Below are 27,768 nucleotides of genomic sequence, written 5' to 3' on the forward strand. Positions count from 1 at the left end.
AAAGAATGGCTCTCAGTGAGGCTTCAGTACTATAGGACTTGGTCAAGATCCGTCCAGAAGAATCGGATCGTTCCTGAATGTCATATTTCTATATTGCACTTTGGTCACAGCGTTGTCCCATATATGCAACACCTCAGCCAACACCTCCACACAATAATTTAGCGCATGAGTGACAACTTTTTTTCATCGCAGATGCAACATGTGTTTCAGTAAATACAGCTAGCTTTGCTAGCATCACGTCCACGGAGCTTACCTTTCTTTAAGCTTTCCTTCCAAGTGACGTTAAAAATTGGACGAAGTCCCACCATCTGTGAAAGCGAAGCGCTGCTGATTTTACATGTCGCCATATCTTATGATTTATGCAGCGCTATTATATTACTGACTCTCAGAGGAAACCACTGCGCATGTGTTAGAGCTCCGCGTGCGAGTAAAGGTGGAGGCGATGGGTGACAACAGACACTAAGTCACGTTATTGCTCGGATTTTACGGCGCCACCTTAAGTCCCTGAACTTCACATTTTAACGGAAAAAAAGCTCAACGCGACTTGGATGTAACGAGTAACGCGACACTTTGTAGAAATGTAGTGAAGTAGAAAGTACAGATACTTACTGTAAAATGTAGTGGAGTAAAAGTAGAAAGTACCCATTATTAAATCTACTTAAGTAAAGTACAGATACACGAAAATTGTACTTAAGTACAGTAACGACGTACTTGTACTTCGTTACTTCCCACCACTGCAGTTGCTACAATTTTATCCTCACTGTTATTGATCTAACTATTTGTATATTGCTGCATTTATCTGTAAAACACCAACAAAAACAACAATAGTAGTTACATGTTTAGACACCCTGTCTCGCTTTAAGATGGATAAGCTTGATAGAAAGATACCAGTTAAAAAAATGCACAAAATCCACAATTTACTACATTTACTACATGAAATTTCTCTTCAGAATACAAAAGGTCACACAAATAAATCCTAAAATGCACAAAGCACACAGCCAAAAACAAACAAGTACAACAATGAGGGAAGAGTCATCATTGGTCACAATGACCTTCTTAAGCTTAGATATCATTTCTAGCGAAAGATAGAAATGATATCTATCTTTCGCTAGATACATACTGTAGATATCTAGCGAAAGATAGATATCATTTATCTATGATATTTAGATAAATGAGAGAGCTGCTTTATTCCAGAATAATCTTAACCTGTTTGATCACCGAGCTAAGTCTGTTAAGATGCTTAACGGAAACAAAGTGTTGTATTAAAGGAGAGAAAACTCAATATATTATCTGTTAATCACTTAAACTTTTCAACTTTCTCAAATGATCACTTTTTATAACCAGAATTTGCATGGAACTGGAAATATATATATATATTTTATGTCTAAGTGTACCAAGGTATTTAAAACCAATAATCTTCTCCACTGCCTGACCCTTTATGATTATTGGCCAAAGTGTAGCGCTGCACTATCTTCCAACCTCTCTTCCAAATACAGCTCTTTCAATTTACTGCTGGTTTGTACACTGACCATGTCATTTGATAATTTCACAGCAAAGCGATTGAGTTTATCTTTTGTTGGTTAAGTTATTGCAAAACTAAACTGCAACAAAAACAAACAAAAAACCCCCCAAACAAACAGAATAAGACATTTTGGCCTCAAATTGAGACTGGGACTCATTGTTCAAGAATCCTTATCCAGTGTCAGAATAATGTCAATAAGATTTATCACCACTGGAGACACAGCACAGCTACACTGTGGGCCAACAGGAACAGGAGGCATCTGCAACATATTAATTTAGCTGGGCAGCTCCACTTGCCAACACACACTGCTTAATTTAAAATTCCTGCAATTTTTCTGAAGGGAAAACGTATTTATTTTGGCACCAACAGCAGGTCTACAGAAAAGGGGGGAACGGATTATTATGCAAAAAGGGGAAAAAAACCCCCAAACCTTTAAGCTTTCTGCAACATTTATACCCTGCTGGTAATTTTCCATCATTATCATCGGATGTAAGTAAGAGTTTTCGGGGTTCGTTTCGACACAAATAGAGAGCAAAAGAAACAGTTAATTAGAGTTTGGGTGAACGATGAGGTAGGAAAGTGAGCGTGTCAGAGGTGAAATCAAGGAAGAAGTCACACAATAGTGAGGAGGTGGGTGGAGGAAAGCAGAGGAGCGAGCAGTTTCTGCTGCTCAAGGCAGAGAGAAACGTCAATTCCACGCTACAAGAGGACACCGGATGTAAGCACAGACTTCAAATTAAGAGTCTATCGCTCTGCTACGCTGTTACGTTGCAATACAGGTTATTTGGCGCCACATTTTACTATTACTTGAAATGATTAATGGGATTAATTGTGATGAATCAATTAATGAGATAATCGATTAATTGTTAAATGGAGTACTCAGTAAGAGGCCTTTTACTGAAAGACCAACACACTGAGAGCAGTAATTAAGCAAAAACTATAACAAAAGTATACAAATTTTTACATTAAAGATAATAACTTTATTTAGAAGTATGTTTAATCCATAAGTCTCTGTTTTAGCTATTAAACTATTAAACACCTTTTGCTATCCATTTATTAATCCAAAATTAAATCAGCAGATCAGCTGTACAGTGAATTACTCAAGTAAGAGTAGCAATACTTCATTATAAAATTACTCAGCTAAAAGTAAAGAGTAGTAAAAATACTCCTAAAAGTATTTTTTCCCCCAAAAAAGTTACTCAAGTAAATGTAACTAGTTAACAAAAAGACAGCTACACACAGCAGCACCGGACCAGCAAAATAAAACAAAGAAAACAATGTAAATGGGAGCAATAGTTTTAACTGTTTTATTTAAAAAAAACAAAAAACAAAAAACAAAAACAAGGTTAAATACAAAAACAGTAGACCAGCACCAAAACCAAAGCGCAGATTAAAAAAAAGAGGCTAGCATATCGCGCCAGCATGATTAGCTTTTATTTTGAAAGAGCCAAAAGGAAGGGGTTGGTTGTGTTTAAGCTAGCTGCAGGCGCTCTGCCGCTCCATCCTCACTGGCGGAGTGAGAAGAGACAGACAGACGAGCAGCTGACCTCACACGGACAGTACTGAACTTCTCACGGAACCGCGCGGTGTCTTTTTGGGCCGCTCTCTTTCTGCCCTCACCATGGCATCGCCTCAAACTGTCGCGTCTCTACCAAACCGCTTTTTAAGACGCCTGAGGGACGGAAGTGAGAAGTAAGAGGGAAGTCGCAGTTGGAGATAATTAAGCCCACAATATATCTATATATAAAAAAGCGATTTTCTTTGATCAAGTTCAAGTTGAGTCGCCATTGTTGTTGATTTCCCTGGAGGAAAGTTGGTCTCAGCAGTGTGGGATCATGGACGCGCATGTTAAAGAGGGACAGCTTTACGTGCAGCACCAAAAGTTTGGGAAGGTGAGAGTTTTATTGTTTACTTATTTACCAACACTGAGCAAACGACTAATGCAGATCTCTACTGACGCATTAAATGGTTTTATTTCTTAGCAAAACGCTCATCACACACCGAGAAATAGCCCAGAACCTCTTCGTATTTACACAGAGAATATGAAGATGACATTCGCAGTTTTAAACTAATAACATGTTTTTGTAAATAAGTTGGCTGGTCACCGATTTAACCTTGTTATTGTGTTGTGATGCTGAGTAAAAACACTGTGAACACGCATAGGAGGAAAAGGAAAAACCCTTATGCAACGTATTGCAGTTTAATGCAATTTCCTGAGCAGGGAGAAGGCATGAGTTTCACTCAAGATGAGTAAATTATGCTTCATTTTGTCTTTTTTTTTTTAACAGTATCGACACAAAAAATTTACTAAAACGCCTTTAATTATTTGTGTTTTTGTAGCCAGAAATATTTTGTAACTACTCAAAAATATCTTAAGCAATGGAGTAGTTTTCCTTTCAGCCAGCTGACCAGCAGTGTCCAGCAACAGATGGGATGGGGTAGTGTTGCTCCAAATGCTCAACTTCAGCACATTCATTAAAACAACTTTAAGCCGAGCGAAAGAAAAACTTTTAGATGTTGGTATTCCTTTAAGTCATTAACTGGGTCATGCTGGTTCTGTTTTATGACCCAGATTGGGTCAAAGTTTAGCAGTCAGACACCTGCTCTCCTCACTTCTGCAGACGAATTAATGGCTGCAGCCAGGTCCTTTAAACCTTGGTATGCCTTTATACCAGTTATTGGACCAAACCTCAGGACAGTGGTGTTCAAAGACAGTCTTCAAGGCCCGGTATTCTGCAGGTTCTAGTTCTTACACTGAATCAAATGATGGCCCGCTAGCAGAAAATTTAAGAGATCGAACTTATGCTGCCAAAAAGCCCGTTGCTATGCGTTTTTAGTGATGTTGAAACAAACTCGACAAACAAATACCTTCCGTTATCTCGTCAGACATTAGGTCAGTGCTTCAATAACACATTCTGCTGTATAATATTTAACAGCTGATAGAGTTCACTGCGATTGTGATGTAGCTCATCGTACCGTAGACGTCCAGCAATCGGTTGTTATAGCGATGTTTTAAGAGAAGTCGAGGCTTATTTTGTTACGGCTTTATCCGTTGAAGGATTGTTGACTCAAATTGGCTAGCTAGTAGTCCCCTAAACGATATTGTGATGTTTTATTTTGCAAGAGCCCATTGCACCCGTTGGAAAGAGGGATAACTGGGCATGTCACAAAAACTAATTTTACTGGACGAAAAATCGTCCGAAAGTTTATAGGGATAAATGGAAATATTGTTGTTTTGAGACCATTTTAAGTAATATTGTGGTTAAAATCAGACAATAATGCAATCTCAAACATGAGTAAACTTTAAATTCTAATGAATACGTAGCACTTGAAGCGGAAGACGGTTTAAGTGTTGAAAATAAATAAACAAAACAACAAATGCAGTGCATACTTAAGTCTCTGTAAGCAACACTGACCTTCAGTAACGAGGCTAGTTGAGACCAATGAACCAGACCAATGAAGCCTTTTGTCGTCCAATTTTTGTCAGAAAGAGAGAAAATAGAAGAAACAGTCATCATGATATTAACTGATTCATTGCTTATTAGGGACAGCGTGTCTTCATGTTGATTGCGATCATCCGCACGACTTGTCAAACTACCTTTGACTATGAAAGCTGCTCTCTCACACCTTGTTGCAGCCAGCAAACCAACAGAGTGAAACCCCGGTGATAAGCACCTCAGCTCATGCTTGTGCCTTCCTGTCTTTGGCATCCATGCTCCAGTTTAGTCTCTCAGCAGCACCGCCAGATAACAACCCGGTCAGACGCTCAGACTTGTGAGACGGTCTTTGTCTGGCCTCGTCTCTCTGTCTCTGCTGGTCATATGACACGAACCGACAAAACATCCCGGCCCCATGCTTCCTGTTCTGAAATCACCACTTCACAATGCATATTCAGGCTCCCAAGAAGCACTTTCAATGTCTTTTATGGTGTGAGTTTTCTATGGCAAATGGACACGCATTATGTCTTGTGTCTGAGCAAAACAGAAGTTTGCTGAAGGGGGTAAGGGGAGGCGATGAAAAAAAGCACGAGTGCTTGCAGAAAAAATAGAACAGGAAGCAGAACCTCAGTTATTCTGAAAGTGTTGAAACTAGTTTGAGGTTTGCTGAGGTGAATTATGCAATCTTTCAGAACAGCCAGTGGACACACACACATATATATGTACATATAGGGCTGATTCCCACGTGTTTGGTTGGAAAATGTGACAGAAGAGGAGCAAGGTTTCTGTTTCAGACGGTTGTCTTTTTTTTTTTTGTGACGTGGGACGTTGTGGCACTTGTTGCAGGTCGCCAAGATGCAACAAATCAAGCTTGCAGACACCATGTGCAGACATTGTGGCAGCCAGACTTTGGCCAGGATTCTTTTGAAAAAGAGATTTTAAATCTAAATGGGAAATAAAGGTTAAATAAAAAAAAACTAAGACTTAAGCAATTGTTCTTCCTGGACGTGTTTGCTTTTAAAGCAAAAGCACAAAATGTGATAGTTGTCGTTTATCATTTACCGCAATAAATTTTGATTTATTGTTGTATTATTGTTTTTAAATTGGAATTTACTTTTTTCTCCCCTGTTTGCTAACTATGTAATATGATTAAATGCATTTATTCTGTCGTTTACTGGCACAGAATAAATTCACTTGCTTATGTGTGACTTTTAATTTAATTTCCCGTTTAATGGAAACACAGCAATTCCATAATTGTGTTTTTTTGACATCAGCATTATATCAACGATTTGCACACATTTAATGCAGCTAATGCCATTAAAAATGTTGTCACAAATGGTCACTTTTATTGTTACCACAATGCCGCTAAATATCGTGATAAAAATATTGTTTTTTCATGTTGTATCACATGAAAGAAATGTGATAAATATCGTCCATATCGTCTTCCTAACTTAGTTTTTGCCCAAAAACTATTCTGACAATAGTTTTCTGACAAAAAAAAATCACATTTTTTTTCTTTTCAAAAGATGATTTAGGAGAAAAAAAAAATTGACGAAGTATTACTAAGGACATTATGTGTAGGAAGGTAACAATATTTGACACGGAGAGAATTAGCAACACATTGCCTTGTAAAACTTGTCGCACTCTTAGATGTTTTGTGTATTTTATTGAGATTTTACATAAGTCAACACAAAGTGGCACAGAAATGTTAAAAGGGAGAGAAATCAAATTTTTCTTTACTATCTAATCATAAACTTTTTTTTTTTTTTAGATTTTTTTGGCTTTAGTGGCCTTTATTGATAGTTAATTGACAGGAAAGTGACAGGAAAGTGGGTAAAGAAAGAAGGGGGAAGACATGCAGCAAAGGCCGGGAATCGAACCTGCGACGGATGCGTCGTGGACTAAGTGGGTTGTGCTTAACCCCTGCGCCACCACAGTACACCCATCTTACCCCTAGCGCTTTGTACTCAGCTCGTTCTTCATGCTGATGCGTCTTAATAAAACCGAATGTAACCAATTTCCTTCAGGAATCACCAAAGGAACAATAAACATCTAAAATGATGACTGTTTTTAAAGTTGCTGTTGTAATTGCAGCCTGTAAACCGGCCAAGCTGTCATCCAGACTCTGGTTCTGGATACAGATCTGAGCAGCAGAGCAAAGTCGATTGCTCACCAGGTTTACCGGGGAGTCATGTCTGTATCTGCATCATCTGGCCTGGCCCTACCGCACGCATGCTAATGTTTTAAAAGCTGCTCGGACTTGTGTTCTGTTGACCTGCCGCTAGCAGAAGCTTTCGGCGACCTGCTTGCAGCTGCCGGCCGAACGCTGGCTGAGATTTTGACTTTGTCTCCTCATTGGCAGCAGACGGGTTCAACCGGGATGTGTGTCATGCTTGGCCAGAAATACATTCCCTGAGGCCACGAGATTTATACCACATCAGTTCAGGTTATTGGTTGGGTTTTTTTTTTCTGTCAGGTCTCCTCCTCTTCTTTTGTCATGCACTGAGACGCTAACGTCAAACTTCCCAGGAAGAAGCACCCAATCATTTATGGTAATAATTAAGTACCTAGATGTGATCAAATAATTACGCTTATAAACTGTTATGGTTTAGGAAGAAGGGTGGCATTTGCTTCTAAGCAGAGCCGGCCCAAGGCATGTGCACCATAGAAGGCCGCTAAGAGCACCAAGCTAGCATGATAATTTATGTTTAAAATAGGATGCAATAATACAAACTAAATGCTATTACACATGGAAAATGATTTCTCTATTATTTTTATAGTTGTTGCACAAACAATAGGTTAATCTCTTCCTTTCCTGTTGGACAAATATAAGATGTCAAACTTGTTAAAGCTGCAGAATGTAACTTTTATAAAAAATATATTTTACATATTTGATGGAACTGCCACTATGTTGTGACAGTATGGCATGAGAGACAATCTGTGGAAACGATTGAGCTCCTGTGCTTTCTGCTATCTAGAAACAACCAATCGGAGCCAGGTGGAGGATCTTGGTGCTGTCAATCACTTCTGTGTTCGTGCCACTCATTCCCTTCGTCTCCCTCTCTGCTATGATACAGCTTCTCCCTGCTGTGAATGCTGGGGGTAGTTAGCATCATAAACGGTTTTCTATAACAGTGAGTTGTTTCTTTGCCATTAGAACATTTAGCAGCGCATTCACAATGTGATTGGCAGCGCCAAGACCTTGCTCCTGGCTCTGATTGGTTGTTTTTGGTCTGGAGCACTTGCATTTCTTCAGACAGCAGTAGTAGTTCAGGGAGGAGATTGATCTTTCATAGATTATCTGTCTTATATTATTCCGTCATGAGAGGGTGAGAGTTTTAACAAATATGTAAAAAATATATATTTTTTAATAAAATCTACACACTGAAGCTTCAACTTATTTACTGTAAATTTAGTGTTTGTCAGCTGGTGTTACTTTCAAACAGTTTAAATAATATGGCACACTTAAATGCCACTATGTGTCTCAAAATCCCAAATTTCTTTAGTTTGCTACTCCTGTAAGGTCGAAATCAGTAATAACACTGGTATGATATGTAAGGTAGTTATAAATATTGCCAATGCTAGTAGGTATGTTGCATATAAAGTTGCTTAGGAGTGATAATGTATCTGGTATTGACATGTTGGTATGAGGGGCCTCAATTGGAAAAAAAAGCCCCAAAAGAAGCTAGGGCCGGCCTTGGTTCTAAGAGATGTTTTGGTGCCTTGTGGGAAGTTTTTCCTCAGAGTTTCTGCACTAAGCTTTAGAGATGATGGATAAAAATGTGGAGAAATTTAAAGCAATGCAAGGCTGTAAAGCAGAATGCCAAACTTTGAGTGTCTGCAAATGGACAGACTATATGACACAACAGCAAACGGGGGTCGGTAGTCAAGGATTCATCATAGGAGGACCTAAAATGCAGCTTTAGAGGAGCTGCAGAGAGCCACAGCTCAGGTGTGAGAATCTTTCCACCATTAGTCCTGCACTCTCTGAATCTGGCCTTGATGCAAGAGCTTTAGAAAAAAGTGTTCAGCGTTGCAAGAAAGTCTTAAAAACTCCCTTCTGTGGTTTACTGTTTGCATGCAAAACAACTCAGGAACATGGTAGAAGCAGCATCATGCTGTGTGCAAGCTGGTCAAAGCTGATGGAAAAATATATGGAGCTAAATATAGAGCAACAGTAAAAGAAAACCGGTTATAGGCTGCCAGAGCAACAAAAGAGTGGTACACCACAGTGTGATGTGCTATGATGGCCTTGTCAAAGTCCTGACTGAAGACTTGTTGAGCATCTGTGGTAAGACTTGAAAGCCTGTTCTCTCAGGCTCTCTCCAATTTAACTAAGCGACCCAAAAATATACGTGCAAAAAGTTCTTTTTTTAAAGTAAATATTTGCAGAGGGAGGTTGAATACAACAACACCCCACACTTTTCAGGTTTTTACCTGCGTTGCTTTACTTCCATTTTATTATGATCTGCTCCCCTGCAAAAAAAAAAAAAAGAATTAGTGTTGTAATGAAATGTGAAAAAGTTATGGGGGTATAAAGAATGTTTTGTGCTTATTTTGGTCAAATTATGCAGCACAAACTTAATAAATGAGCCAAAAAACCCTTAAATATCAACGTTTCCATTTCACAGAGATTTGTGCCTCTGCTTCGGCTCTCCTGATTAAAACTAATCAACTTCCTTGTTTGTTGTTACAGAAGCTCATTAATGCCACATCAATTTAAATCTGATATGATGAAATAAGGAAACTGTTTACATAATATATGGCAACACATATAACAGTATACGGGGAGCCAAAAGTGTCGAGTTGATTGTAGTCGTGTGCCACAAAAATTATATTATTTTTAATTTATTAAACATTTAATAAATGCATACGTTTTTTTGTTTTAACTGCATGCCCAGTATTTGAATGAAACTAAGTAGTTTTATTTTTTTTATTTCAAATTTGAAACGTTAAAAAGGGATGAAAAAAAGTCAAAACTTTTTTCTTTTAGATTTTTTTTTAAAATTTGAATTCACATAGTCTTTCTATGTGAAAGACTATACATAGTCTTTCTATGTATAGAAAGACTATGTATAGTCTTTCTATACATAGAAAGACTGACTCTTTCTATGTATAGAAAGAGTCAGTCTTTCTATACATAGAAAGACTGACTCTTTCTATGGGTATGAGTCAGTCTTTCTATGTATACTCTATTTATTTCGCCGAGTTTAATAGATTAGTGAGTAAAACCTCAAAGGATGTTTTTGGTCTTATTTGCTACAAAACTGAATTTTGTGGGTGGGGAAAGTCATTAGAAAAGATGACTATTGTTTTTGTTTCCTTCTTTGGAGAATTGCAAATGATTTAATGTTTTTTTTATGTGTCTTTTTTACAAGACCACACTTCAGTAAAAATTTTGAAAAAAAGTGTATCAGCTGCCTGGACTGGTGAACCAAACTTTATTCAGTTTTTGACACCCACCATGTAAATTGCTCCACATAAAGGCCAGTTTACTGAAGGAGAACAATGAAACAAAAACTGATGCTTCTGTACAGGGTTGAACAGCAACAAACAGCATGTGCAGGATGATAAAGCGTTTTCTCTGCTTCATTAGATCACCCACACATTCATTTTTATGATCTTACGTCGCCCTATCTCAACTTCAAGATTAACACGGAAGTTTTTAAACCACGTCTGAATCATAGAATTGCTCCACTTAGTGCTGCCACATAAATGCACTGCGATGGTTTTTGTTTTTATCTACTACTCCATGATGTAGCCACAATAATCCGTCTGTTTCTGTTAGGGTTAATCAGATTTCCTCTTAAAACACAACACTGTATTTTAATAGTTCAAACACCAAATATTTCTCCATATGTATTACTAAGCACAGTGGAAACTCTTAGCTCTATCACAGAAGCTATTAGTTTTCCTTATTTCACGTTTGTGTACAGCCAAATAGTGACAAGGAAAATAAATGGTGCTTTTGGATTGGCTGCTTTGTAAACGCCAGCCAATAGCGAGTCAAGTAGCGTCGCACCTGGTTTTTTAAAAATATTTTAGATATGCTGTTTGCTAATTTTCTGTGAATAATTTGGAGTGACGTTCTGCAGAAAAACGTACCAATGTTTTGGGATGGATATGCTGCAGGGACGCGTCGTCCATGTTGATCTGCTGTGGACATTTGCATTCTCTAAATACAGATTTCTCTCTTCTGCACAAGCAGTTTCTGGTCTTACGTGCCACGAGGCGATACGGACACGCAAGACTAATCATGCTGAGAGCGCCTCAGCAGATGATTGTCAAATTGAAACATGTTTCCATTCACTCTGTGGTCAAGGCAGTTAGACTTTCTCTCTTTTCCCTTCCTCAGAAACCCACTTCACAAACAGCCTCTCTAATCCGTCTCTTTTTACCAAGCAAACGCGCTCCGATAAACAGACTTTCACACTTTTAAATAAGCCCCACTGCTTTGTGTCTACTCACGCTAAGGAGGTTTAGCTATTCTTTACAGTGAAAGATAAAGATGATGTGTTTAACCGGAGGGATGTTTAGTGGCGGGGTCTTGCACGCACAAGGTGATATTCTAATAACAAACACAACACGTACTGGAATGGGTGTCATTATTGTGTATTTTTAGGCAGCCAAACTGAGCCGTGAATCGCACTAAACATTTCAAACTGGGGTGTTATTCAGAGCATTTTGGGCCTTTACGTTACGGTTGTTTTATGACACGTTCATAAACCACCAAACGCACTTTTACAAAAACGTAAAGAAAGCCACTCAAGCTTTCCTGCATCTCGCCCGTTTCTGTAAAACTCAGCAGGTTGTTGCCACACCAGTGAGGAAGTTTCTCTCCGTCTCTCTGCCATGATCTTTTTTGCATAATTTCCACTCAGTGCAACGCTCTGTTGCCTTATATGGACCAGCTGTTTCTCACACACACACACACACACACACACACACACTTTAGGACCACGTTGCAACACGGCTCAGAGCGTCACGCCTCGTACGAGAAAACTGTTGCATGAAAGCAACTCCAGATGGTCCGCGCTCAGCAGCACGAACAGATGGACGCATTTACAAGTTAGCATTTTTTTCTGAAGCCGCACCTGGATGCAGAAGAAGGAAGCAGAGAGAACCCTGGGTAATCACCATCCCACATATATCCTGTCCTCTCCGGCAGTTATCTTTGAGGCCTCAGTGTGTGTATGCATATGAGATTAATAAAAAATTTGCCCACCTACACAACAGATATTGACAAAAAAAAACAAAAAAAAACTTATCCGTGAAGGTGAAAATCGGACAACATATCCAACTATTTGCCATGTGGGAAAAAAATTGTCAAGTTAAAAGTAGGGCTGAAATGATTAATTCAATTATTAATCGTGATTAAACCGATTAATCACGATTAATCAAATTAAACATGATTAATTGATTATTGAAATGATCTTAAACTAATTTCGTGGTTGATTAATCGTTAACTGGAGTACACAGATTGAAAAAAAGGCGGAAATCTCGTTTTTGCTGATAAACCAACACATTCAGAGCAGTAACTATGCCAAAGCCGCACAAAATAAATATAAATTTTTAATTTAAGATAAAAAAAACTTTTGTCTGGAAAATATGCTTAAGACAAAACTCTTCAAGTGGCATAGTTTTAGCACACCTGGGTCAAATTCCCTAGAGGGATGGGGTCTAATTTAATTATTAGATATTTATTATATTTAATTATATATTTATTTGCATCTTTTAATGCATTTCTAACATTGTATAAAAAGGCTTACAAAACGCTTGATCCAATAATTGATTAATCTTCAGAATAACTGATAATACAATATTTCAATAAAGTCAAGACGTCTGATTTGTGAAGAAAATGGAGCCGTAAGTCATATCAGCTCTGAAACACAAATACCTACAAATTTGTCTTGTTTAAAACAAAATCAAACAAACAAAGAAGAACCATGGTTTAAAACATCCTGCTTTACTTAACCAAGTTTAGTACCAAAACCACAACAAAAAAGTCACTGGATGTTTGGTACAATTTACTAAGAAGGGTATTAAAAGCAGATAAATATAGTTTATCTGAATACTTTGTGCTTTAACTTCAATTCTTTTACTTTATTTTTAACCTCCAGCTGGAAAAGCTCATTTGTGCTGTTTTTGTTTGCTGGTCAAAGGCCACGAGACGTCACTTCGAGGGCATTATTCGGCCCCCGTGCCTCTCGTTTGACACCTCTGAGTAAGAGTGAAGCTCTGTCAGACATAAGCTACAACATTGTTTTAGTGGCTCAGATAATTTGGTGAAAGTTCATAAACATTAAAATAAAATCATAGCATCAGATTAATAAAGTCATACGACATTAACCTGAGATCAAGCGTTTTGCCGCCAACACCCTGTGGCTATAGTCGTACCTGGGCCTTCATGCAAATAGCGCAATTTTGTAATTAGACCGACTCACATGATGCTTATTTTCATGCTATGAATGACAGTGAAGAGATGACCGGTTTGAAGAGTTCATCCAGCACCAGAACCTGCTGTCAGGATGTAAATATTCACATTTGGTCACTCAGATCCACTCTGAACTACACCTAAAACAAAACCTAAACTCTTTGTACCTTAAGCCTTGTTTATATTATATTAGAAATACATTAAAAGTGTGAAAACCCCTAAATAATTCAATTATTTTAAAAATATTTTTTAATCTACAGCTAAAAAAATACTTTTGACATCAAAATGTGAAAAATTCAAACCTTGCAACACAACTTGACACCAATACAGTGTAGGGTTGACCTGCTGACTATTTTTTCGATTATTAATTTGATAGCAATAGGTGCTCAATATGAGATTTTTCACTAAATTTGAATTGGGTGAAGCTAAAATCTATGCCACATGAGTTGTTTTGGGTAGAAAATATTTACAGGTTCAACTTCAATGCAAATTGTACATATTTTTCATATAGTTTTAGCTTAATTACTGCTCTAATTATGTTCTTTGAGCAAATATTTTTTTTGAGTCTATACTCCAATTAACAATTACTAAATTAGTTGACTATAATTTTAATCGTTTCAGGCCTACTCTTGTTATTGCTGCTAAGAGACTGAAAGCATCAGTATGGTGCAAAGTTCTCTCTGCACCAAGTGCAATCTTTGTTGCTGAGCTCATATGTCTATTTATTTGATCATTTAGCTGCGAATTAAAATGTAAAATGTGTATTATTTTGCCAATATAGTTTTTGATTGAAATGCAATCAATTACGATTAACTGCAAATCCAGCACTTATTTGATTATTAATTTTAATCAAGTAGGACCACTAACCCCATATGTAGCACCACGTCATGTAACATAACTCTATGTAATGCCAAACACCACCATGTAACGTAACGTAACGTAGCGTAACGTAGCGTAGCGTAATGAGCCCCATAGCTTCTTTTCATAAAATTAAGTAATTCTCCTTAAAGTGGAGGGATGTCCTCTGAAGACGACGATCGTCTTGGTACCATCCGACAAATCGGCTTCGCGGCTGCAAAGAGGAGCCGTTATTTTTCGGATTCCTGGTGTTTAGGGAACCAAAACTCTAGTAAAAATCTGCCTTCTATACCAATGAGGACTCGAGGATTTCTCTGAATACTACAACCTGCAGTTCCAACCAACGTCCTACAGGAGTCTTTTTGCAAAATCTTAACTAATTACCTTTCTAAATATAACTTAGAAAGGTAATTATATATAAATAGAATTTATAAAAGTAATTACTGTATAGCAACATTTGCTAACCTTTGGCTTGTAGCTCAGATAGTTTCATTTGGTGAAAGTTCATAAGCATTAAAATAAAACCATAGCATCAGAGCCTGAGATCAAGCGTTTCGCCGCCAACACCCTGTGGCTATAGTCGTACCTGGGCCTTCATGCAAATAGCGCAATTCTGTAATTAGACCGTCTCACATGATGCTTATTTTCATGCTCTGAATGATAGTGAAGAGATGACCGCTTTGAAGAGTTCATCCAGCACCAGAACCTGCTGTCAGGATGTAAATATTCACATTTAACTCAGTCGCTCTTCAGACTTTGCACCTTTTCATTTGAACTTTCTGTTGGGCTATTGCTACATCATGGTCTTATAAAATGTCTCTGAACCATTTTACCTCTAGACATTTCCTACCAGATATAATTGAGTATTTTTACGCATGGAAATTATAACACAAGAAAGAAGCCAAAGCAGAAAAGGTATTTTAGACACGTGACTCAGTACCTTGTAGAATCTCCTCAGGCTAAAGTAATCTAATGTAGTTATTTTCTGTGTAACTTAATCAGTCTCTGGAATGTGTTTTAGTATGCTTAACGTTCGACATAATTTTAGAACCTCGTAAACACCAATGGTGTGTCCAAATTCGAGTGCTGCGTCCTGCAAAAAAAAGGCCGATTGCAAATTTAAAAGCTCCTCAGAAAGATTCAAAGGACGGGTCGGGGAGGTTTTAACAATGGCCGACCCAGCAGGAGATGGAGCAAATAATTATGATTTCCATTCTTGTCATCAATATATTTTGAAGGGCAGAAACGTAATAATACATTTTATTGATGGTTTCGGTTGTGTGCAGTTTTTATTTCAGTTTTATTTACGGTTTTTGGTTGCCGTGTTTTCTTTTGGGTATTTAAATTATCTGTCAGTTCCAGCGTCACGGGATCTTTACAAAATTAAAGTTTATCAGTCGTGGTGAGGGTGAACCAACATTATTATGCCGCTATTAATATATTACTAGAAACATCATAATTTATCACAATAAGTACTGGGATAATGTATAATCCAGCAAAATCTGTCTCTGTGACAGGCCTAGACTTACGCAGAGGTAATTGTGGGAATAAATCTGAAGTCTGGTTCGCCAATTTCACACCAGCTCACTTCTATTCCTATTTAACTTTGCTTCTAGCTGACATCGTGACAGAAAGCAGAGGTGTAAATAACCTGATTTCTAGACTAGACTGTATTCTCACGGTATTTTAGTTCAGTCACATATATGACTGTAATCACCCAGAATAAACACAGCACTTTGAGACACAATGAAGGTCAGAAGCGTTTTTACGAGGCCTTTAAGTTAGCCATTATCAGACAGTTGAGAAAAGGGAACGTCCCTCTGATTGGAGCTCATATGAGGATCTGCAGCTGTTTTTCATTTCGTTCTCCTTTAGCTGGATTTTCCCAGCTGGTCAAAAGGTTATAAAAAAAACCACTGACCTTCCTGTCACAAGCTCCTCTCTCTCTCTCTGCTTGTCTCTCTCTCTGACTGTCATCCTGCTGCGTTAGTAACTGTAGGGGCAAACCTGAGCTCTGTGACTAATGTAGTCAATGAAGCATGGCCTGTTGGGACTGCTGCTAGATTAAGCAGGGTTTTTCCCCCAAAATCCATTTTATTCACTTTAGCTGCTGTGTCATAACCTCTATACCATAATGACATGTATATCAGTGTGATGCTTTTGTCTTCGTGGCTATTGTTGGCGCTAAACACGTGCAAACCAACACCTGCCACCTGCGTTATTGTTCAGGGTTGAGTGTCTTGTTGTTTGGCCCCTTGGAGGAAGTGATCATTGTTAGCTGTCGTTTCCTCAGGGTTGAACAGATGAAGCTTTCAGCTGGTTTTGACTGTGGCGTGTCTTTAACTCGTTCAGGAGCTACTGAACTTTAGCTATACCTGAGAGCCATTTTAACTTCACTCCATCTAAATAAGACCAGTTGATCTTTTTGTAAAAGGACGATGACGTTTGACAGTAAAGCATAATCTTTAGCGTCAGTCTATTCCTGTTTTGGTAAACTATGGGTTTGCACAGCAGTATTTCTGTTTTCTCTGTGTAATGCTGATAATTTACCAAACTAAAGTGAACTGAACTGAATATCTACAGTGGGAAATCACCAAAAGAATCACCATTTTATTTCTGTTAGAGAGAAAAACAAAACTGGGAAAAGGAAGATGATGGATCCATTCTCTTTTTTGGGACGTAAGCAAAAAAGCACACAATTTCCAAACTAATAACAGTAAAAACATATCTAAATGTTGATCGTATTTTTTAGGACTGGGCAATATGGCTGAAAAACATACCACAATATAAGGGTTTCATATCAGTCGGTATTGATAATTATTGATTAGCTTTTGGTTTAAATATCTGACATACTCCCAATCTGATGGTGTGGCCTACCCTGTTTTATCCACAGTTTCCTCTTGAACTATTGTACTCATTTTATGTTTTTATTTTTAAGCAGTTATGAGGCACCTGAAACTGCTGCTCAACAGGTCGTTGCTAGGTAACCAAAGAGCGAGTGAGTCGCTAGGTAACCAGAGTGAGTGAGTTAGTTGATGCCACCAACCTGGCTGTGAAAGGTTGAATAGTTGAAGCCTTTCTGCCTACATCCCCCAGAATGCTATGCGGTTCTGGATTGGCGTTCAATGACGTTATTTAATGTTGCAACTGATATATTTTCTATTCATATTGAATTTGTTGTCATGTTTAAAGAGCCACCATTTTATTTTTATTAGACTTACAAAAAAACCCATAAAACATTTGGAATAAGACGAGTATAGCTGCTAAAAGCTGGATTTGTTATTATATTTATATTTAAAAACATCAGTTGGTTCTTTATCATTTTTAGTCAGTTATTAAGAGCCATTGTAGAAGATTCAAAGAGAAGCAATATAGATGTTGTGAATTTAATTAAACGATCTAAACTTTAAATCCGTGGAAGAAAAATGCTGTCCTCAAGATTCAGTATTGAATCGTTACATTTTGACAGAAATTCAATCTCATCAGCCTCGTATGTTGCTGTCAGGTATCGTTCCCTGTAGAATCATTTGGTTGTATAAAACAACATAAACGTCGTTATGATTTCCAGCTGGTTCAAACTTCCAGATTGAAGCCAGTTTTGAATTTTAGGAAGTGAATTGCGGAGTACAGAATGACTAATTCTGAGAGTGGTCTGCCTGCTGATTCAAACAACTGTTAACGTGCAAAAAGAAATGCCGAGTTAACATCTGATCTATCACCACAGGCCTCCTACATTAAGCCTCAGGCAGCAAACGAAAGGCACACTTATCACTCAGACTGATACATTCAGAATAAACTGAAGTTTTCACCCCCCATTGTTTGTGGTCTGACCTACGTTATGTCGCCGACCCGTTATCTCTGAGTGAAGACAATTTCTGACTCTTTACCAGTTACCTCCGCTCACATCCAATGCGATCTGAAAGTTTCAGTTTTGGTTTAAAGTAGCCCAGCTTGCAGATAGCACTGGTTTTCCATTGTTTGGACAGATGAAGCAAAAAAAAAAAATGAAGTGTTATGTTGCATCAGCATTTACAGATAAAAAAATGTCAATTATAGAGAAAAGGTTTTACCGTTTTTACCATAGAGAAGACTAATTAGTGGATATGAGATCTTCTTGCATTTTGAATACTACCTAAGAGCAGCGGCACTTGAAAAGGTTTTCCCAGTTAGGTGTTATACAAACAATAATCTCTGTAATTAAATAGAATTAGAATAAATGCCTGTTCTGTATTAGAAAACTAATCTTTAGCAAAATAATTCCTGTCGTTTCGAGTCATATTGGGTTAAATAAAAATACGAAATGATTTTCTGTGTGAATGAATAATATTTTCTTTTTAATATGATAATAAAATGTTACTTTTTTTAATAAACAAAAAAGTGTTCATCTTAGTCTTTAATTTCTTCTTCATCCTCACTGCTCTTCACCCAAAAACTGCCAAATAAACATTAAACTCTTTGCAAGAAGTGAAATTATATTGCGCAAACAGAATATCTGTAAGTGACTCAACAAAAAGCTGGTTCCTCTCCTTCGTTCACTGGGTTAGTGACGGTGACAAAGTTAAATCAACATTTGCATTTTGTGAGGGATGTGCAGAGACAAACTGCAGTATTAAGCAATTCAGAGATAAATGTTATGCTGGCCTTACAGTCTTAACCCGTACCGTCTCTTTTCCTTTTTTGTGTCTGAGATATTTCATCATAGACAGAAATACAAATTTTAGCTTTGCATATGGCGCATTTGTCCCGACTGGGAAGGCATGAGGGAATTTTCTTTTGTAATGCGACACTTTTGGCAGTTTTTATCACATCTCAAGAGCAGAGAATAGAAAAACCACAGACGTTAGCTTCTGGCGTAGCACTAAGTCTGCTTTCGCTGTATTGATGTATATTAATGTATTTTCGGTGTTTGAACACTTACAAAAGGATTTGTAAGTGTTTTTGGAGGAGGTCTTACATATTTGAGGGTTTCGGTTTTTCACAGGTGGTTGTGGTTTGCTAATTCTCACAAATACTAAAGGTTCACAACCCTATTTTTTTGTTGACTTTAAATTTAAATATGTTTTGCAACTCATTTTGGTTTGGTGACTGTTAATGCCACATAATTTAAAAAAATAAAAATTTGACCCCTGATCAAACAAAACTGAGTGACATCCTGATGACAGATAATATATCCTTCCATACACCAAATCACTGGCACATTTTAGACAATGACTGGAGTCCAAGAGTGCCTCCTTCTCCTTTGACACATGGATTGTTTCAATACTTTCTTCATTGAGTCCTTATTTGTTTTCCACCCATCAGAAATGGAAGAAAAACTGGTTCGTCCTCTACCCCGCCAGCCAGAACGGCATCGCCCGCCTGGAGTTCTTCGACTCTCCCTCAGGCGGAGGCGGGTCCAGCGGAACCTCGGTAAGCGGCTCCAACGAGAAAACCAGGAAGCTGGACAAGAAGATCATCCGTCTGTCGGAGTGCATCTCCATTCTACCTGCTCTGACCGAGAGCTGCCCCAAAGACAACATGGCGGCTTTCTGCGTGGAAACAAATGACAAGACGCACGTGTTTGCGGCAGAGAAGAACACTGCGAAGGACTGGATGGACACCATGTGTGACATTGCTTTTCAGGTATTTTTACCATTCTACTCTCACCTTTTGTTGAAAACAGGATGACCAGTTCACTTGTTTGGTTGCTAAAGGAAATGGGAGCGTGCACCGGGTGACTAAGACGTGGGTGGAAATGTTTTTTAGGACTTCCTTTGCATGTCTGCTCTGTTTGACGTCTCCCCTGTTCTCTAGTCTCTGAGCCTTACTGCGATCAAACACAGACAGAAAATTAGTTTAATAGGAATTACTGGAAACTCTTATTGGGTGTGTTGCCCGCACTTACAGTGTTTTCCAGTCCAGTAGATTTGGTTTGATTAGGACCAATATTACATTTTCAACTGGCACGGCTCGCTTTCTGTAGAAAAACCTGTTGCCTCTCTTCCTGAACCACTGAAGGAACCGACACAAAAACCTTTGAAGGAGACGTGAGCTCAACTTCCTTCTTCACAAAATGTAAACAAAAATGGAGTGTTGTCAGATTTTAGCGGTTGCAGGATTTCTCTTTGGTCTTTGGTAAAAGACCACAAGTCATTTCTCCCACCAGCTCCAGACTTGTAAGTTTTGTTTTGGTTGTATTGACCCAGAATACCTTGCGCTGCAGTCTGCTTCCTGCTTTAGGAGCATTCGAACCGCACCAGAGTTCGCTTCAACTAAACCAAGATCTAGGTTTTTAGGTGGACCAGAGTTTGCCTTTTTGGTCCGGATTAGAGTTCACACCTCCCCAGATGAACCAAACTTTCTAGGCAAACGATTACAGCGACCTATGCAGAGCTGGTGTGAAGGAACCCTTGGATGCCCAGTGGATATCCTTGGCATATTTTCATGCACACTGTGGAGTAAACAAGATGAAGTAAACAGCTTACTCCTTTGTGGCAATGTGGAGTAATAAGATAACTAACATGATGTTTTCTCTCTGGTTGAGCAACAGGGAGGGACCGGCAGCAGCCTGACGGACTCTAATGGAGGACCCCACGACCTGCAGATGTCTGAGAACCTCATCTACTACTCCAGGGACGAGGGTGAGGACGTTGATCAGAGTAGTCTTACGACTTTTGGTTGGAAACTCCAGCACGATCCCTAATGGACATTATCTCTTGACAGTGAATGAGTTCTGGGTGACGGTTCAACGCACCGAGGCGTCTGAACGTTGCGGGCTCGCAGGGAGCTACTGGCTGAAAGCAGAAAATGAAGCGCTGATTTTGAAGGAGCCCAAGACGAAAAGGAACGTCCTGGTGTGGCCCTACAAGCTCCTGAGGAGATACGGCAGGGACCGGGTGAGCGCCTGACCAAACAAACTGAGCAAAACATACAAAAACCTCAGAAAACCTTTAGAGGAAGCTTGTTGGCTGCAGCAGTGATCATAAGGAGGAAGCATAAATAGCACAGATGTGGTCAGATTATATTTAGCAACCCCCGATTGTGGTCGTTTCTGTGTCACATTGTTGTTTCAAGATAGAATATGTGATCTAAAACTGACAGATGACCTTTAAAGCTGGTTGTTTGGTTTGTCTGCACATAGTTTCTGTTGACCTGCCGATACCAATTTTAGCCAATTTGTAGTTGACTTTAAGAGTTACATTATGGGAAAGTTTTACAGGCCGTCTTGCTATGGGCGGCCATGAATTACTTAAATCTTTGGCGATGTGATGCTACACCATGTGCATGAGTCATCAGTATCTTATATTGATTAGCATGATTATGTTTATTAAAACAGCAGTACCCATGTGTAAATTTAAGAGTAGTGACCCTCAGGATTCAGATTTGTCCCTACTCCATCAAACCTAATTCACATGCATTCTCACCTGAGGAGGGCATCAGTTCATTTAAGTCAGGTATATGGAAGCCGGGAAATGCCAAAAACATGCAGGACAGAACTTTGTCAGTATTCCACTAATGTCAGAAGACATGATTTCACAATTCCATTTAATAAGAAACCTGGTTAAAATCACATGTGACTAAGTTTGTTTGAAAGATCAAATATCAACTTTGTTGAACTCCATTAAGCCTCTTTGTTATCTAATGAAAGTTTTGCTTTCTCTTGCTTTTCTGCAGCCTTAAGAAACTTCCGATACCTCCATGACGCATTGTTTTCTTTTTAAGAACTTTCTACGTCTGTTCTTCCTCTGACTTCATTTTTATACACCTGATACTCTTTGTATTTAAAGTTTAGCCTCTATGTAGCAACAACTGGTGGGTGGAAAATGAGCTGTTTCAAAAACTTGACAATTGTTAAGTCACGATCAGCACTGTGGCGTTGCTTAGCAACCACACAGGAGGTCCAGCACACTCGATAAGCTGGTTTTACTGCTGTATTTACTCTACAGTGGCTGCTGGAAAAGAGAACTGCTTTGTTGTTGACTTACCATCGAGAAGTCACTTGCTCTAATATTGTTGTTTGTGCAGGATGCTCCACTTCTGCTTTTCAAAGATGTTTGGCTGCAATTAGATGTATAATTGATGCATCTGTTTTGCAGCCATTTTTACATGCAAGTTTAACCAATGAGCAGCAGCTTATTTGAGTTTAAAGTGACAAGACGCCCTGAAACAGCTCATTGTGAAAGGAGCTCAAAAGCTAAAATCTCGTTATCTAAGAATAATTTTGTACAAAAAATGTAGTTAACATGTTTCGCATCACCCATGTGTCATACATAACCTGTTCAAGAAAGCTTAATAAATCTGACTCCATTTCGTCTTTCCTTTCCCCAGGTGATGTTTTCTTTTGAAGCGGGACGCCGCTGCGACTCCGGCCCTGGCAACTTCACCTTTGAGACAAAACAAGGCAATGAGATCTTCACACTGGTTGACTTGGCCATCCAGTCTCAGAAGGCTCAGGCCGAGGAGCGCCACCTCAGCGGACCCCAGAGCTTAGACCCCGACTGCCCTTTGTCCCTCCAGTACATTCGGAGCGGCGTTCCCGGCTGCGGCATGGCGGCGGGAAGCGGGGACAGCAGTAGCTGCAGCAGTCGGGAAGCGGACGGCGATTCCGGCGGCAGCAAGCCGGGCTCGGCTGACGGAGTGCTTGGGAAGAGGGAGGGCGGAGACGGAGTCGGAAGAGGGCAGGGAGGACACAAAGGGAGGAGCTTACCAGAACCCCCAGCACCCAGAGGACTGGCAGGGAAAGCTGTAGCCCCGCTCGATGAACAGACGAGTCTTTATTCTGAGCCAGCAGACTCGGTGCGACTGCTTGTTCCCATTTGTGACGGCCTTTACTCAGACCCAGTGGACACCATCAAGGGTCAGAACCAAACCTCGCCTCCGGTGCCAACGCCACGCCTTCGACCTGTGGGCGACGACTCCTGCGGAGGAGACCATCACCACACGGGAAGCAACCAAAAGAAAGTTCCCGACCTGTATTCGCATTTGTACGACCAGATCGGCGTGGACCTGAGCCAGAAGACGGGCGCCCTGAGTCTGAACGGGTCGGCCGGAGGAGGAAGAGGCGCCGGGAAGGGGGTGATTAGCAGCAAAAGACCCCCAGGAGGTCATGGGGAAGGAGCTTCACCCCCTCCTGCGCCCTCTGCAGACCATATATATGACGAGCCAGAAGGCTGCGCCAAAGGAAGCAGCAACCTTCCCGTAAGCCTTGGGATGACCGTTTATGACGAGGCCCGGTTGGAGCCTCAGCGGCGACAGGAAGAGCTCGGGCCTCCGTCAGGACAGGACGCCCCCTACAGCACCGCCTCCCACGGGAAGCCGACGGAGCCACAGAAACACTCTCCAAAGCTGCTGGGCCTAAGTCGCGGAACGCCGCAACCGCCAACGCCAAAGTTCCCCAAACCTGCCACCGCTCCAAAGCCCAACAAGAGCGCCTTCGCTCGGAAGGAGCCGGTGCCTCTTCCCGCTGGGAAACACGGCGTTTCCGGTAGCAACGTAAACAACAACAACAACATGTGGAGCTCCGGAGGAGGCGGGAAGGAGCTGTACAGCAGAGTGTCGAAACAGAAGCCTCCTCCATCGGCTGTGTGGTGTAATAAGAACCACCAGACCCCGCTCCGGGCACCTGATATAATTTATGACAACTTGGGAGACATTTGACCGCTCCTGTAAGACGCGGACCAAAAAACAAATCTTTACTCTCTCTCGCTGAAAAACGGAGCGAAGCTTCGGAGCAGAACCGGCGGCTGGGCGGCTGCCTCGGGATTTTCTCGTTTCACATTTGTTCCATCCGTGCGGACTGCAGCAATTATCTGAGACGGTCAGCTGGTTCGGAGGAGATTAGCTCACAACTATGAGAAAACCACATTACGGGCGCAATTTGAAATGTGGCGTCCAGTGATCGCTGGGCCACCCTGTGTGCGTGTCATAGAGAGGGAGCGTGTTTGCACGGGCAAAGCCATAATTGGCATACCAAGCCACAGTGCGGCCGGAGCCAGCCACTTCACTGGAACACACACACACTCTCACACACACACAACCCAAATGGATTTGTCTTTAAGCTGAGAGAAGGAAAGCGGCCTGGTTCCTCTTTTCCTACAAACTCCTGCTGTGCTTATGAAAAAGACAGACATATTTTTGCACTGCGTCTTCTGTGTTTAATGTGAAACAGAATGTGAAGGTCAGGAGTCGATCTTTGACTTCAACAAAAGGAAAGCTCTTTTTTTTTTTTTTTTTCCTGGACTCCTCCAATGCAACGGGGGAGTGAAAACGGGACGGCTTTGGGTTTTGGAAACAGTGGGTCAGAATCTCTGCATGTTTTGTTGGTTGGATTTTAAATAAAAACCCAGAAATGAAAAACAAAAAACAACTTGGTTATAATATAAAACTTTAAATAGAATTGCAAGCATTTTAAAGTGTATTTAAAACTTAAAATCATTCAGAAGAGTTGACCACTGCCTGGTTTTCTCATATTTTGAAATTTTGACATCACTGCCCCTGTCTGGTGTTTTTTTTTTTTTTGAGTGTTTCCAACATCAATCTCACATACATTTATTTATTCTTCCTTTTGACTATCCTTTGTCTAGATGTTAAAGAATGTGTGTATTTTATACACTCTTGTTTAACTGTGTTTGTTTCATTATGAAAAATAATCAGGGAAATTTCAGAATTTAAAAAATGTGTTTTCATATTAATAACAGTAAAAAACAAAACACCTCGGGCTCCAGAAGTATATGATTTATCTTACCTTAATGTTGCACGTGTAAAGTAATGGGCAGTATTTTCGACATGCGCTAAAATATGTATCTCAGTCCAAACCCATGAAAACATTAGGTGTGAGTTTAACTTACCTTCATTTACAGTTAGGGACCACCACGGTTAAAATCCATCAACACTTCAGATTCCCTCCAAAAATACCTAATTTAGTCGTTTAAACACCAAATATGCCTTAACATGCTTCAAGAGGAAACCATCTTATTACTACGACAGAAGCTGACCTCTACCGACTTCCTTATTTAACTCTGAGCAGCAACCAATCAGCATGAAGGAAAATGAATGAAGCTTTTCTTATTGGCTGCCTTTGAACGCCAGCCAATCGCGTATCAACTAGCATCGACTTCCGAGCTGCATTTTTTTTCCATCAGAAGAAAAATTTAACATTTTTAGTATATTATCATTAATAAATACATGAAATTATGGGTAAGAAGAAACAATAAATTGGCCTGTTTTTTCATATTCTGACACTCTCCACTCCCTAACTTGATCCAGTAAAGCATCACTCAGTGACATCACTCGCCGCATAGGGAAGAGGTTTGTTTTTATTTATTTTCCCAATGAGTTCATGAAGCAATAATAATAATAATAATAATAATAATAATAATAAAATGCTACAAAGGTATTTTAAAAAATACTTTTTGTTGTCCAGATTTTATATTTTTGTAATTTTTTTATTTTATGGAATAAAATAAAATATACAGAACAACAGAAAATGCACTGCCTTGAAATATATGTATATAAATTTTACTATTTTAAAACATGAAAAAAACATCATATATTTTTATACTATAAAAATCTAAACAGAATACATTTTTTGCTTGCTTTTAGACCTCAAATTTTAATCTAATATTTTTTTTTTAATTCAACAAAATATGAAATATCCACATTTTAAAAAACTTTTTTCTGGTGAGCTAATCCAATTACCAAAACACGCATGGACCCAAGAGCAACTTTCTGCACAAGAATCCTGAATGTGTCTGTCGATAGATGAACTAAATATAAAACTAATCAATCCCCAGCAATGTGTCGGTCTGTGTGTATACGTGTCACAAACAGCTGTGCTGTCTGTAAATGTATCTGATAATAAAAGTGTCTCTAAACTGTTTTTTTTGTTTGTTTCGCTAAACCGAGTCATTAAACTGGTCGTAATTTCTTCCCCTTGGTGGTTCTGGTCCAATCAGAATCTGTTATTCGTGTTTAAAAAGGACTTTTCTGTGCCGGAGCGGCCGGGACAGTAAAAACAGTCTGACCTCATCCTTCACTTCTCTTCCTCTGCTCTGTTTTTGTTGTTTCAGTCTGTTTCCAACCACTTAATCACACCGTAAAATCGTAGCCTTCAAAAAAAAAAAAAAAAAGAAAAAGAAGGAAAAAAGACCCAAACAAAGACGTTCTTTCTTACTTTTCTTCCTTCCTTCTCTGCCTCTAATTGTGTTGTTTGGTTGCTGAGGCGACAGATGATGGTGGCTGCTTTGCCATGTCGGACCTGCTGTGCATTTTAACTGCAGAGCGATGCCCTTAGGAAGACGAATACGAGGGAAAACAACGTTTCAGATCCCCGATTTAATGTGATGAATGCTGTCTGGATGGATGAACCTGTCTGTCGTCTTGGCTCACAAACAGGTACAGGCTGTTCCACTTACTGCCGTCTCTCTCTCTCTCTCTCTTTTTCTCTTTCTTTTTGGCCTTTTTCTTTCCCTCACCTGCTGCTAGAGTACTTCCAGCTCTGGAAAAGTAACTGATTACATCTCTGCTTCTCTCAGAGAGAGGGAAGAAAAACAGAAAGTAAAAAGAGCTTCTGTTTTTTTCATTAAACTATCTTTGAACTCATCAAAGGAGGAAAAAGGAGCGTTGGGTAAAAGGGGGACTGTGTGCTTTTTGTTTCTTTCATTTGCGTCAACACTTCCTCTTGGAACGACTAACGAGCTGTTTACACGTTTACAGGTCCTGCGTGTTTCAGTATGGAGACTTTTGTCTTTGCTCATTAGGGTTGTAAAACCACCATAAAGTGCCAATAATATGATTCCAACTTCAGTTTTGATCGCAGTTCTACCTCAACCGAGTCGTCTGCTAAAGAGCGAGATTTATTGTTTTATTGTTGCAGTTTTACTGCTTTATGCTCAGCTGGGAGCTCAAATGTTCATTATTGATGCACAGTGGCTTGAAAAAGCGTTCATACCGAGAGAATCCAACAAGCTACGCCAGATGATGCAAAGTTTACATTTATTTTTACAAATAAAACTTTAAAAATAGCACATTTGTATTCAGACCCTCCAGAATCAATAAATCTCTACATGCATTTAGCTCATTTTGTCTCTACAGAACAGATTCTTATTATGTTTTAGGTCTGAACTTTGACTAGGCCAGTGTAACACTTATGCATCCATTGATGCTTTAGCAGTTTAGCCTCAAAGCTTCTGCATCTAACGGGTTTCCTTCAAGGATTATTCTGTGTCTGGCTCCACTTTCTCATCCATTTTGACAATTTTCTCTGTAAAAACCAGTCCAACAGCATGATGCTGCCACCACCATGTCTCCTGAGCTGTGGATCTCTGCAGCATGAACCTCATGGCTGCTTCAAGAGGCTCGATAATGTTGTCCTTAAATTACACAGAAGTTGACTTTTTCTATTCCAACTGCTGAATGCAACTGGCTGTGCTGCATTGTTTTTAGGGGCGTTAGAGTAAAGTCTGCTGATTACAAATGCATGCCACACTTTTTAGAATTTTCTTTGTTCAAAAAGATTGAAAACAAGACGTGCTTCTCTC

The 27,768-nt window shown here is 39.5% G+C and overlaps 1 protein-coding gene across 1 annotated transcript; it reads left to right on the forward strand.

Moving 5' to 3' along the window:
* The first annotated feature begins 2,892 nt into the window (after positions 1-2,892).
* On the forward strand, positions 2,893-26,108 carry dok1b (docking protein 1b). The gene is made up of 5 exons (XM_008435952.3): positions 2,893-3,414; positions 19,553-19,873; positions 20,781-20,871; positions 20,954-21,126; positions 22,559-26,108. The coding sequence occupies exons 1-5, from the start codon at positions 3,358-3,360 to the stop codon at positions 23,885-23,887; spliced, it is 1,971 nt and encodes a 656-aa protein (XP_008434174.2). The 5' UTR covers positions 2,893-3,357; the 3' UTR covers positions 23,888-26,108.
* Positions 26,109-27,768: the final 1,660 nt, after the last annotated feature.

Source organism: Poecilia reticulata, chromosome 18 (assembly GCF_904066995.2).
Source record: "Poecilia reticulata chromosome 18, P_reticulata-male-v2, whole genome shotgun sequence".
Classification (NCBI taxonomy): Eukaryota; Metazoa; Chordata; class Actinopteri; order Cyprinodontiformes; family Poeciliidae; genus Poecilia; species Poecilia reticulata.